Source organism: Schistocerca gregaria, chromosome 1, assembly GCF_023897955.1.
Source record: "Schistocerca gregaria isolate iqSchGreg1 chromosome 1, iqSchGreg1.2, whole genome shotgun sequence".
In the NCBI taxonomy this organism is placed as follows: domain Eukaryota; kingdom Metazoa; phylum Arthropoda; class Insecta; order Orthoptera; family Acrididae; genus Schistocerca; species Schistocerca gregaria.
In genome coordinates this window covers 967,557,626-967,572,975 of record NC_064920.1, presented here as the reverse complement: position 1 = coordinate 967,572,975, position 15,350 = coordinate 967,557,626, and the positions used below count along the sequence as shown (strand labels likewise).

Genomic DNA, 15,350 nt, shown 5'->3' with positions numbered 1-15,350 from the left:
ACCATACAATACACAAGTAGCTCCCCAAGAAAGTCGATACTAGAAAAGACATGAAATAGATTTTGGGTGAAGATAAAGATTAAAAGTTATTGTTAATGGCTGAGAACTGTAATTGTTTTAAGTTTAGTGGAGAAAATACAGTGTTTAAAGCAAAGTCTCTGCCGAAAATAATTTACATAGCTATGGGTAGCAAAAACCATTCTCTCTTTCATTGAAGCTTTCGCACTTTGGAAAAGAAGTTACTGACCGCTGCAAGAAATCAAAGTGGCACGGACTAGTAGGTCCTGCTCATAATTATTACTGTAGGCGACCAACAATCCAGTGATAACATATTGAACAAATAACCACCTAAAGAGAAGGTGGAGTTACACCTAGTGTCAAGGAAGGTGAAGCACAGCACACCAGGGAACACGATAAACGCCACAGTATCAACATTTATTTCATAGCAAAAATAAAAGATTCACATAGAAATACATCAAACCGAATTTATAAGGCAAACCATAAAGCTTCTCTGCCTTACATATTATGGTTTTTTTCCTCAAGAATGAAATACTGTGAAAACAATTAATTTTATCCAGAAGTACAGCTGACTAATTCACTCATAAATAAGATTGTTTAATGAAATTTAATTCATACATTTACATTCTTATTTATACACCACACAGACTTTTTCTCAGTCCAGGTATTGTATAACCTAAAACTTTTTCACTTTCAGATATCCAGCTTCTCTTGTGGAAAAACACTCTGAGGGAAGAAATCCAAGTCATCATAGAACATTTTCAATGTGGCAGGAAAGCAAGCAAAATCATTTATTTATCTAATTTATCTATTTCTTCATTCTTAGACAAATTTCTTTGTATAGTTGTTATCATTACACGCATCCTCAGTGTGGATCACCTAAACCTTTCACTGCAGATATTGTGGAAATGAAAAGTGCTATTGATGTGCAGTTTTCATAGAATTGATTGGTCAGGGGCTCATATTGTTAGTCAATAAACAGATTGTAATAATACTTATAAATTTTGTTTTTAAAAGGAACAATGTCTATTGGAATCAACTACTAAAAAGGAGGGTAAACTAGAATGTCAGTGGTGTTTGTTGCAGCATTCTAGTGCCAGTCCTTTATGAGGTGTGGTATTTTGAAAAGTTTCCATACTGACTCTTGTTTGCGCCACTCAAGCTGCATAATTTCTATGTATAATGTTATTACATTTGCTTACAGTGTGCTTATGTTTAATTTGTGTGTATTGCGATTTTCTAGTCTGTGTGTGACAATTAAACCAGTGGGTTGTGTATGGACGATGGGATATAAAAACGCAGAAAAAGCCGACTTGCTCGTGGTCTATAGAGGCTCTAGGAAAAAAGTAGTTTGTTCTTGACTGTGTATGCAACAAGATATCCCAATAGACGTCAACCATCTCGGCAGTTATTTATCAACCTCTTCAACCAGTTACATGAAAGTGGTGGTGTAACACCTAGGCAACGTAACAGAAGGAAACAAGTTACAATAGAAGAGGAGGACGTCAATGTTCTTGTTGTTGTTCCAGATCATCCACACATTAGCTCCTGAGCAATTGCACGAGGAAGTAACATGTCTTAGGCAAGTGTTCTACGCATTGTCCATGGACATAGGTTCCATTCCTATCACTTCTTTCTCCTTCAAGCGCTGCATGGAAACAATTGTGACAATTGTGTTAATTTCTGTAAGGGGTCAAGACAGGATACTCCAGATGTATCATGTATCTCGTTTGGTGATGAAGCCACATTTACCAATCATCGCCAGATGAACCACCACATGATACGCTGTTGGTCTGTAAATAATTCCTGTTAACTTTGTCAGGTGTAACGTTAGCGTCCATGGAGTGTAAACGTGTGGTTTGAGATAGTGAGCCATCATCTCATAGGCCTGTCTTTTATAGAACGTGCACAAGTATCGCAGCCACCTAACAGACCGTCTTCCACTGATGCTAGAAGACATTCCTCTACAGACCGGGAGAAACCTGAGGTACCAACTTGATGGCTGTCCAGCCCACAGTACATGAAGTACTACAGCATGTCTTCACGGACTGTTTCTGTATCGTTGGATTATATACAGAGGACCTGTAACTTGGCTGGCCCACGCCCTTTGTTTGACGTCTATAGACTTTTTTCTATAGCGAAAGCTGAAAGACGCTGTCTACAAGGACATACCAACAACACCCAATGATACGCAACGACGTATTACTGCAGCCCTCACGGACATCTCCTCTGAAATTCTAGCGCTTGTGCAGTGGTCGTTCCATACCAGACTGAAAGCCTTGTATTCCCGCTGAAGTTGGACATTTTGCACGCAAGCAGTGACGGTAAATTGTCTCGTCACTGGTCGGAATCCACATAAATGGTGTATGCACTTGTGTTGTTATTTAGTGTGTGCTACATCATGTATCATACAAGTATCGATGTGAGAACTTTTGAAAATACGATATCTCGTAAACGACTCACACTAGAATCCTGCAATAAACACCACTGACATTTTAGTTTACCCTACATTTAATTTGTTGTTGTCAATAGGCATTAATCCATTTAAAAAAAGTGTATGTTTGCACAATAGATACACTTTCTACGTATATTTCGATCTGTTTATTGGCTAACGATACGAACCCTGCTACCAATCCATACTATCAAAACGGCGCATCAATAGCACTTTCCATTTCTGTAATATTTGCGTTACAAGTTTTATGTGATTCACTCTGTATACTTTATTTGTAGCAGAGATACACAATACAGATAGAGTCTGATTCTACATAAGTTTTACATGTGTTTGCTTTAGTCACATTTACCTATAGGCACATACAGTTGCTGGGTAGTTGCTAAGTTGTTTCTGTAGAAATTCTGATAATGACGTTTCATAGTCTCGTAACATTTCAATTTGTGTTTGAATTTCGCCAATACTTTGATGTTTTTATATGTGTGGTACCATATCGTAAAAGGTGCACTCCTCTTCCACAGTGTACTTATCTATTAATCTCAGTCGTACTAAGAAGACTCCAAAGTAGGAAGTCCACAGCAATAAAAGACTGAGGGCAACAGGTATACATTAATTTCTGATGTTAACGTATGACGACAAAGCCCACATCCCCCACACCTCTTCCAGAGAAACCTTGACTCTGTTCCATTGATGGCCTGTGTGAATGACACCATTTGAAATGTATTGTAGGACGTTTTCACATTCCATTCCATCACGTGTGACTCAAACTTAAGAAACTGGCAGTGATTAATTTTATTAATGATCATATCAAAATTCATAATGACTGTTCATGACAAATTTTCTATAATAAACGACACTGTTTCTGCTGATTGTATGGTAAATTATTCAGAAAAAATAAGAAAAACAGAGGGCTTAACATGCAGCCTTAATGTACTTCTAAGTTGCCTTTGCTCTTTCCCAAAAAAAGGAACTTTTATTTTCAAGACATTATAAGATACCACTTGAGAGTGTTCTGGGAGGCTAAAGCCTAAAATTATATGGACACATTTTAATTTCAGTATATAATTCACTATTTTTCTATGTACTTTGAATAACTTTCAACAAATTTACACAGCTATGACCATTTATTGTATGAACCCTTACAAAAAAATGTCAGTGTGAGAACATTCTTGACATTACTCCATACAGTTTGGATCTTGTGAGCTCCACAGTCATTAACAATAGTTGGTGAATGACTGAAGCAATGAGACCAGTTGCGCCATTCATCAACATGTCAATATTTTACAAAACGTTTTCTTACTTCTGTTATTGAATATTCTTCATTTGTGAATGTTAAAATTTGCCTATTCTAAGTCTTTCCTATGCGGTCGATGCTGACTGCTGTGTTGGAACCTCCACAATGTAACTGTTATGATATAAAGGCACCTGCTGGCGAATTCCAATTGTCACACAACACACAAGCTGTACCTCAGACAAAGAATAATACAAAAAAATATATTTGTACTAACACATAATAGCATACATATATAAAAATGCAACATGGGGCATAATGTTTTAAGTTGATAAAATTAAACATAAAATTTATAAGCAACACTTTAACTCATTTGTGCAAACAAACATACAGAAAACTTCACACCTCTTACTCTTGGGGGAAAAATCGTAATTTAACCATGAAAAAATTCTGTACCCTGACATTTGGCACCCCATCTAAATGTGAAAACATGTTACTATTTCTTAAGTAACCTAATTCAAATATTAAACATTATACATTATAATAATTATTATGTTTCTTTTTCATGTATTATTTGTACGGGGCATTCAAATGCGATTGAGACAAATGCAAAAAAGTTAAGTAACTGTTCATTATTTCAAAAGGAATCAGCATAACTATTAAAAACTTCTCCCATTGGGAGAAAAGATGATCAACACCTTTATGGAAAAATATTTTTCGGTTGCCTACAGAACCATGATTGTACCCAGGAGGGCACTTCTTTGTCTGGAGCAAAACAATAGTCATGAATGTCTTTCTTCAGGGATCCAAAAACATGGAAATAGCATGAGGAGTGATTGAAACCATATGGAGGATAGGTAAGGGCTTTCCAGCAATTGTCTGTAGTGTAGTGAAACACCTTTGGTAACATGCCAGTGTGCATCATCCTGCTACAGAATTATGCTGTCTGTCAACATTCCTGCGCATTTGCAATTAACAGTACAATACACTTTTTCACAGTGTCCGCAAACTGCTGCACATTAATTGTGGCACAATATTCCAGAAAGTCAAAGAGCTTCGGATTGATAGATGGTATCACTGTGTTGCAGGAAAATAACCACCCACATGTTGCCAAGGTTATTGCACCTTTGCCGAAATTGTGCTGGGCAGAACTTATATCTCCTCAATACAGTCCTGTTCTCCCCCCATACAATTTCCAAATTTCGAAGACTTGAAGAGGCATTTGTGCAATAGATTTGCTCCAGACAAAGAGGTGCATACCTGGGCACAATTATGGCTCCTTAGGCAACTGTAGACATTTTTCCATGAACATTATATTATATCAATACTTGTTCCATAGATCATAAATATGACATATTATAATGATGTAGAACATGTCAGCTTAAAGTAAATTTTAGTTACACAGTATAATTTTTTTCCTAGTTCATATCTGAAATATTTTGTTTTTTCAGTTACCAAACTCATTGCAGTATAATAAAAAAACATCAAAATACTGGCTAAAAGTGTTCCGTTATATTAGATATACAAAAACATAGTTTCACTCTTCATCTCCATATATGCTAAGGACACAGTCTTCATGTTTCTAGCAATAAATTTCGTATCAGCTTCGAATCTCTTGATGTAAGCTGTGCAACACACTGTGAGGTATGATAGAAATATGACTGGCATGCCAGAAGAGACGGTTACGTCAGGCAATATGCTGATACTGTGTAAGACATACAGAAATTTATCCTTTGATATAGTCTCAGACTTAAGGTTATCATTTAGGTATCCTCAGAAAATTACAGTGGCTTTTTAAGTAAACAAAATGTCCAACAAAGCCTCTAATTCAGTAACGAACATACCACACAAGGTGATTTATATTACTTTAAGCTGTTACCCAAGCAATCTCTCAACCAGTACTTAAAAATGTTTTTCAATGCTCAGCACTTCTGAATTACACTCTCTTTTATATTTAATGCCTGATCCCACTCCTGACATCCTTTCTAGAACACAGACTAGGAAAATTATAATAATTATCTACTTTTATCATAAACATAAGAAAATTAATGTCTTCTGCTACTGAAATTTATTCTTATGTTTATAGGGTTCAGAAAAGACACTTTTTTAGGGTAGGGAGGACAGAGAGAAAACAAATTTTCAGAGAGGTTAGGACTGAGGCAAACCTTCAGTTTGAGAAAGAAACCAAAAAGATTATTCTAGCTTATTACATCAGCATAAACAGCTATTGGTTAAGAATTTTCAACAGTCAGCAGATATTTCAACTCTATCTAATTTTAACTCAGTCAATGTGAAATGTCAGCTATCTTTATTGCATCAAAATATTTGAGAACTGAGCAATAATATTAATGAATTAATTATCTGCGTAGATGAATTAGAGTCTTCAAATCCACCTGACATAATCTGCCTCTCTGAACATTGTGTGACTACTGGTATAGAACTTTTAAGTGTTATAGGCATCACCGGGACCGGCAAGCACATTCACGACGCCACCTCCGCCGCCGCCGCCGCAGACGACGGCAGCCCGACACCACCACCGCCGCCGCCAACAGTTGGTTTTCCGCCTGCTGCACCAAAAGCAGAAGACATTAGTAGCAGCAAGATCCATCAGATAGGCGAAACAGCAGGCACTAGCGACATCAAAGGTCTAGAAAACCCTGGCACTGTTGAAGATCTCCACAAGAAGTGCAAAGATGTATTTCCTGCCGTATTTGAGGGTGCAAGGCTGATAGTGAACAAAGGGCTTTGCAATTACTTTCAGGCATCTCACACAATAAACCTGAGTGCCATTGCACCATCAGGTTACCGATTTGGTGCAACATATGTGGGAACTAAACAGATGTCTCCAACAGAAGCATTTCCTGTACTTCTCGGCGATATAGATCCTGAAGGAAATCTAAATGCAAATATCATTCATCAATTTGGAACAAGAACAAGGACAAAGTTAGCAGCTCAGATACAGAGTAAGGTATTCACAGGAGTCCAGCTAACAACTGATTACAAGGGAGATGACTACACTGCATCATTGACCTTCGGAAACCTAGATATCAGCAATGAATTGGGTCTTATCATTGGTCACTATTTACAATCAGTTACGAAGAATGTGGCACTTGGAGCTGAGCTAGGGTATCAATATGGAGCAAAGGTGCCAGGAGGTCAAATTGCCATAGTTTCAGCTGTTGGAAGATACACTGGAAATAACTTCACAGTTAGTGGTGTTGTGGGTGGTGCTGGAGTCCACGTATGTTACTATGAAAAAGTAAGTGACCAGCTGCAGTTCGGAGTGGAGATGGATACAAATCTGCGTATGCAAGAAACTTTAGCTGTCATTGGTTACCAAGTAGATCTTCCCAAAGCAGATGTGTGCTTCAGAGCTATGATTGACTCTAATTGGACTGTTGGTGCTGTGCTGGAGAAGAAGTTACAGCCTCTACCATTCTGCTTTTCACTGAGTGGTATGCTGAATCATAGCAAAAACAATTTTCGGTTAGCCTGTGGTATCACGATTGCTTGAATAAAAAGTCAGTGCATTTGAGGAATTCGTTTGAATAAAATATAATAGTCATTGGAGAATATATTATAATTCACAATGCTCTTTTCCAAAAACCAAGAACTAAGTGATGTAATTGTAAATGATGTTTTTCACAAAATTATTAAGTGGTTCTCAGCAAACGGACTCTCTTTAAATTTTGATAAAACACAGTATATACAGTTCCGTACAGTAAATGGCACAACTCCAGTAATAAATATAGAATTTGAACAGAAGTCTGTAGCTAAGGTAGAATTTTCAAAATTTTTAGGTGTGTCCATTGATGAGAGGTTAAACTGGAAGCAACACATTGATGGTCTGCTGAAACGTCTGAGTTCAGCTACGTATGCTATTAGGGTTATTGCAAATTTTGGTGATAAGAATCTCAGTAAATTAGCTTACTATGCCTACTTTCATTCACTGCTTTCGTATGGCATCATATTCTGGGGTAATTCATCGTTGAGTAGAAAAGTATTCATTGCACAAAAACGTGTAATCAGAATAATTGCTGGAGCCCACCCACGGTCATCCTGCAGACATCTATTTAAGGATCTAGGGATCCTCACAGTAACCTCACAGTATATATATTCCCTTATGAAATTTGTTGATAATAATCCAACTCAATTCAAAAGTAATAGCAGTGTGCATACCTATAACACCAGGAGAAAGGATGATCTTCATTATGCAGGGTTAAATCTGACTTTGGCACAGAAAGGGGTAAATTATGCTGCCACAAAAGTCTTTGGGCTCCTACCAAACAGCATCAAAAGCCTGACAGATAGCCAACTAACATTTAAAAATAAATTAAAAGAATTTCTAGATGACAACTCCTTCTACTCATTGGATGAATTTTTAGATATAAAGTAAGTAAAAAAACTTAATCATTAGTGTCATGCAATATTTTGTGTAATGTAATTTCTTGTACAGACATCTTTTATTAACCTGACACGTTCCACATCATTACGAAGTGTCGTATTCATGATCTATGGAACAAGTATTAATCTAATCTAATCTAATCTAATCTTTAGGCTAGTAGAAATCGAGAAAGGAGGAGTTGCCACATTCATCAGGAACTGTCATAAATTTAAGAACATAGACGTTAGTTAATTTTACTTAGAACATCATATGGAAGTATGTGCAACAGAAATAGAATTTCACAAAAAGTCTTTCATAACATTAAGTGTATATCGAACACCTGCACGTAACTTTAATCTGTTCATAAACCACCTTGAAGCTGTACTGGCCCATTTAATAACCAAAAACAAAGAAATAGTGGTTGCTGGTGATTTCAATGTAGTTTTCCTTAAAGACTCTACAAATAAGAACTTATTTGAGTTAGTAACACTATCATTCAACTTCATTCCCACTGTAAAGTTCCCCACTAGGATAGACAGTTGCTCACAAACAGACATTAATAATATCTTTATAGAAAAGTCCAATGAACAAAATTATATTACAAAACCAATAGTAAATGGCCTCTCAGACCATGAGATGCAGTTCCTTCTGTTAAATGTTAATACTGAATAGGACATAAAATCTGTTAAATGTGAGATCAAGAATGTAATCAATAAGCCAAAAATTGATTATCTTAGGACACTCCTCAGAGACACTCACTGGACTGAAGTTTTCAGTGCTAATGGCATGAATGAAAAATATAACACTTTTGCTAATAATGTGCTTACCTTATTTGACCACTGTTTTCCCCCAAACCTAACCAAGATTAGAGGAAAGTCTACAAAGAAGCCATGAATAACTCAGGAAATAGGAGTATCTTTAAAACAAAAAGGAAGCTCTATCTGTCAATCCGAAACAGTTCTGATGTTGATGCTAAAGCACATTACAAGAAATACTGCAAAATAGTAAAGACTGTAATACGGACATCAAGGACATATTACAAGGAAAAAATAGTCGTATCAGATAGCAAAATAAAGACAATATGGGATATAGCGAAGGAGGAGACTGCTAACAACCAGACACTAACAGAGACAAATAGCATTAACAGTAAATGATACACTGCTGAAAGATGTGCACTTTTTAACAAACATTTTATAACTGTCACTGAAAAGATGGAGTTGTCAGGTTCTGTAGATGCTGCTATGGAACACCTCAGACGAGACATTTCAAGTAATTTCCATACTATGAATTTGACCCACACTACCTCAGCAGAAATAATTTCTATCATAAAATCTTTAAAATCAAAAACAACTAGTAAGATAAAACATCAACAAAATTAATTAAAGAATGTGATTCTGAGTTAAGTAACATATTAAGCTATCGGTGTAACCAGTCATTTATCAGTGGAATATTTCATGAATGGTTGAAATATGCTGAAGTCAAGGGGGGTAGGATGTCAAACGGGACGACTTGGGAGCAGGAGAGGCACTGCTGGACATTTTAATTTCCACTCTCCATACTGTTAGAAGTAAATTCATAAAACTTTGTCAGCATGACCAGGAAGGATTCAGAATTCACACTCGTAGCAGCGGAAGTTCAAAAACATAACTAAATAATTTTTTTACATATGAAATTTCATCATTTTTTCACTTACTATTGGTTGCATTTGTTGCTATAGGTACAGTTTTCTTCAGAAGTAAGGGAGACTGTCTGATGAATTTTGCACAGCATACAAACCATACTTACAGGTTTCTGAAACGGTAGAATCTATTTAATTTATGAAAAAATGAAATGCTGTTACTTTTTAAACTTTATGTTTAGAAAAATATCAAGTTCATTATCTCAATTTTTCCCACAATTTTTAGTAGATTTGGAAAATTCTATAGTTTCATACACCTGTAAGTATAGTTTGTATGCTGTGCAAAATTCATCAAAGAATCTCTCTTACTTGTGAAGAAAAATGTACCTATAGCAACAAATGCAGTCAATAGTAAGCGAAAAAACGATGAAATTTCACATGTAAAAAAAATTATTTTGTTATGTTTTTGAACTTCCACTACTATGAGTGTGAATCCCGAATCCTTCCTGGTCATGCTGACAAAGTTTTATGAATTTATTTGTAAAAGTGTAGACAGTGGAAATTAAAATGTCCAGTGGTTCCTCTCCTTCTCCAAGTCGGTCTGTTTGACGTCCTACAACCCCCCCCCCCCTTAAGCCACTCTATAAGAAGGGAGATAAAGAAATAGCATCAAATTTTCGTCCAATTTCACTTTTACCAGCATTCTCAAAAAATTTAGAAAAAGAAATGTACAGTCGGCTTTATAACCATCTTTTCTAAAATAACAATGTTGCAGTTCAGATTTCTAAAGGGTTCTGATACTGAGATGGCTATCTACACTTACAGTGAAAGTTTGCTTAATTCCTTAGACAAATTGCAGGCAACTGGTATATTCTGTGATCTGTCAACGGCATTTGACTGTGTAAATCACAATATTCTTTCAAGTAAATCAGAGTATTATGCTGTAACAGGAAATGCTGCAAAATGGTTTAAATCTTATATCCCTGGAAGGAATCAAAAGTTGTTATTAGGAAAGAAACATGTATTAAACTATCAGGCATCATCCAACTGGCAACTAATTACATGTGGGGTCCCACAAGGTTCCATTTTAAGGCCCTTACTTTTTCTTATGCACATCAATGACTTTTCATCAGTAACATTTCCAGATGCCAAGTTCGTTAGTTCGTTTTGTTTGTCGATAATACAAACTTTGCAATAAATAGCAAATCTAGTGTAGCCTTGGAAAGATGAGCTAATAAAATATTTGTGGACATTAATCACTGGTGTCTAGCCAATTCTTTGTCCTAAACTTTGAAAAAACACACTACATGCAGTTCAGAAGTTGTAAGGGGTGTCCCACGAGAATATGCTTAACATACAGCAAGCAGATAAAAGAAATGAACAGTGTTAAATTCTTGGGATTACGGTTTGATAATGAATTCAACTGGGAGGAGCACACGATGGAACTGCTGAAGCGTCTTAACAAATCTCTGTTTGCAATGCGAATTTTGTCAGACATAGGGGATATAAAAATGAAAAAGCTGGCATACTATGTTTACTTTCATTGCATAATATCATATGGGATTATTTTTTGGGGTAATTCATCGAGCCAAGCTAAGGTTTTCCAGGCACAAAAACGTGCAGTAAAGGTTATATGTGGTGTGAACTCATGAACGACCTGCAGAAGCCTGTTTAGGAAACTAGGGATACTAACTACTGCTTCTCAATATATTTATGCTTTAATGAAATTTGTCATTAAAAATATATCACTTTTTCAAACCAACAGCTCAATTTATGGAATCAATACTAGAAATAAGAATAATCTTCACAAGGATTTAAAGTCACTAAGTCTTGTACAAAAAGGTGTGCATTATTCAGGAACAAACATTTTCAATAACTTGCCAGCAGCCATTAAAAGCTTAACAACCAATGAAATCCAGTTTAAGAGAAGCCTAGAGGATTTATTGATGGCCAACTCCTACTCCATTGATGAATTTCTCAGTAGAGCCGACTTACATATATATATATATATATATATATATATATATATATATATATAAAGTGGAATATAACTTCTGCACAATTTAAGTGCAATAATGGGTTCATGTAAATAAGTATGTGTGTGTGTGAGTGTGTGTGTGTGTGAGTGAGTGTAAGCACAATATAACTTCTGCACCATTTCAGTGTAGTAATGTGTTCGTTGTAAATAAGTATTATAGTAGTTCTATAATATGTTTATTACCTTATAAATGAATAAAACACTTTTATTTTTAATTCTGTGCATTTGTGTTTGTAAAATGATTCTTTCATATAGTGTGCATTTAAAAAAATGACGATAATCCCACTTGGGACCTGTGGAAGGTACAATAGCTTATTTGTTTCAGTTGTAAATATTTGTCATGTATTATTGTTTTTCTGACATTTTCTACATCCTGGAGGACCTCCTGAAAACGGATCGATTGGAATGAAAGTAAATCTAATCTAATCTAATCTTGAATAATAGACATGTTTCACCTGTTTATTTTTGGCATTTCCAGTGGTATTCATTTTTGTGTCCTGTTCATGCAATCAGTTGTTACTCTATATGTGCTGTATTCACATAGTATAGGTTTATTCCAGTGACCATTTATTTGGAGATAACCTATATTGAAAAATGGTAAAATACAGAATTTTTCTGATATTTAAGATAAACATAATTGAAGTTAGCTACTGAACAAAATGGCTGGAAATATTAACAATATTACAAGATTAGCGTTACACTGCCAGAGTCACTGGTCATAATGCACATGAAATGAATGTCAGTGTCATTTCATGGAGCTTTAATTTCAAAGGAACTGTTTCTCAGACTGGATACTACAGCTAAAAAATTGTAAGACAGCTAACACAAAATACTATTGGGCTTACAGTTTGAAGAGCCATACCCGGCCATGCCTTGTAATGGGTGCCAATAAGCCTTAAATATTTTGGGTACCTTGGGCCTCAAAGATAGTTAATTGGGTTGCAATATGCTATTGCTGCTATCTGCCCTGGACAAAATATAGTGGCAGCCGATTATGGAAATCGTGAAGCCGTTGCTGAAACAAATCTTTAAGTTAGTATATACTAAAATTTACATATCTACTACTGGTAATCCGTTTAAGTTTGTCATAACATTAAAAATGCTATACTCACTGCAAATGTACCTCCACTGAAAGTGAAGGGTCAATTTTTCAAAACATGTGTCCTAGCCACTATTGCCTTATTGTTAAAATTTACCTTGTTATGACTGTGTGAGATCTACTACTGGTGTCTGATTTTTGGGCCTCTGAGTTAACAAGTGCCATTATTTACATAACAGCAATAGTATTCAATTGGAATGTGTTGCAACATATACATGTATCCAAACCACTATTACCTGTCGTTCACTCTAGTACCTATCATTTCTGGAAATATAATAGGCTTCTACAACCTACTGGAATCAATCACACAGTTACCAACATTCATATTACCTTTAGTGGTAGCCTGTTAACTCCCAGAAAACAGGAACTGTGAGTGAATACCATAACTGCCACAGGACAATATTCATTACTCATTTCTGATGGTTATTTCCATAGTCACAAGAATTCCTTATAATCTCTCAATGTACTACCCACACAAATTTAGCTGACTAAAGTCACAGTGACTAATGGGCACGGCTGTATATGAGAAATGCCTTTACGGTCACTCCCATCAGCCACTGGGCTGAGTGTCAACTTAATTTGTGCAGGCAGCAGACAGCATGAATGCATAATACACACTTTGATACACAGACGGAAGCAGTTTCACTGTTATTGTCACGAGCTACAGAATACCCTCTAGATTGTCTGTCCCTCTCCTCTGTTCATTCCATCCTAGATCTCACATGACACAAAAGCATAGTACGCACTTTGATAAACAGAGGGCGCCACACAATGATCGGTTATTACAATAACTGCTTCTCCTAAGTAACTGGTTTTTCCAATCAGGCAAGTTACTTTTTGCTACCTCTAGGCACGTGGAGGGATGTGTCTTTCTCTCACTATACTTTAAACAATCTGTCCACCTACCAGGATAGGCTTCAGATTGTCTGTCCCTTCACTCTGCAATAACAGATACTGGCTTAGACGATAGAAGCAGCGTTGATGAAAATTCGGCTACCATGCAAAGGCCACATAACTCCAGAACATAGATAGCATCTGAAAGCTAGATACACTGTTGAGCATTCGAGATGCTTGCATTAGTCGTTTTTAAAAAAATGTCAAAAATTTCGGTTTCGTTGGTTTATTGTCTGTAAAGCTAGGAATCCGCCTTTCAAGTTAGTATTTAATGTCCTAACGCTAATTATACAATATTACTGAATGTCTCTGTAGCAAGTTCATACCCAAAAGCAGCCAGAAGATATTCAGTCCAACCCCATATTTTAAACGTCCTAAATAGTCACTGATCTACGCTCATTTGCTAATTAACACAGTCAGTCGTTCAGTAGTCTTCTTGTACAGAAAGTGCTCTCCATAATGTTTCGTAATTTGGACATAACAGGCCACACGGAGTTTATGAACAACTTGAAATGTAAAAACGCGAAATCTCCTAAAATAAATCACTCACAAAACTCAAAATTTCTCAGAATACTCAAGACTATAGTCGCTTTTCATTATCTACACGAGAACCGATCAAATGCTCACACCTCTTCATTTTGGTACAATTTTGATCAGTGTGGTTTAACACACGTGTTTACTAGAAGTTCTACTCCAAAGCGCGGGAAATGTTGAATTCCAATTGGATTGTAAGTTAAGCCGCCAATCAAATCATCTTGAGCACTTCTATACTAGTGGTATTTCGATTGTCAGCCAATCTGATTACCACTCGTAATTTAGACAAGAAATCTCGTAATTCCGAAACTAGATAAAATTTAATGGAAACAAAATACGATTCTTTCAAACAGAATAAATTACTAATAAATTTACGAGAGTGGTTTGAAAAGTTCTGGGGGTCACGTCGTGAGGTCAGTGCTAGTGCAACGAGTTGTTCAGGTGATATTCATTCGACTGTTGCCTGTAAACACGTGCCACGTCGGTGCCCTTGAAAGAGAGCTGTGGCGGTGACGTGGCTCTGTTGTTGTTCCCGCATATTTATTTCTGAAGATGGAAAAAATCGAGATTCGAGCAGTGATTAAGTACTTCGTAAAGAAACGTATGAAAACAAATGATATTCATGCCGATTTACAGAATGCGCTGAAAACAAACGACATTCATGCCGATTTACAGAATGCATGGGGGCTCTGCTCCTTCATATTCAATTGTTGCCAAGTGGACAAACGGATTTAAATTTGGTCGGGAGATCTTAGATGATGATCCACGCAGTTGTTGGCCAAGATTTGTCACTACTCCAGAAATCATTGTATAAGCGCACAAAATGGTCATAGAGGATCACTGACTGAAAGGGCGTAAAATTGCTCACACTTGCCAGATGTCATCTGAAAGGATATATCGCTGAAGAATTAGAAATGAAAAGATTATCTGCAAGATAGATGCCACGAGTCTTCAAGTTGGGTCAAAAACGCATGAGAATGGACCCATCAGAACACTGTTTCGCCTGTTTTAGGAGAAACAAACAAGATTTTTTGCACCAGTTTGTGACCTCAGAGGAAATTTGGGTGCCCTACTATAACCCAGAT

At 36.3% G+C, this 15,350-nt stretch overlaps 1 protein-coding gene across 1 annotated transcript; it reads left to right on the top strand.

Annotated features, from left to right (window-relative positions):
- Positions 1-6,222: 6,222 nt before the first annotated feature.
- LOC126282331 (mitochondrial import receptor subunit TOM40 homolog 1-like) lies at positions 6,223-7,238 on the top strand (the record flags this gene model as incomplete). Its single annotated transcript, XM_049982020.1, has 1 exon — positions 6,223-7,238. A coding segment is annotated over one exon (990 nt), but the record flags the coding sequence as incomplete, so codon positions are not given.
- Between the last annotated feature and the right edge of the window lie 8,112 nt (positions 7,239-15,350).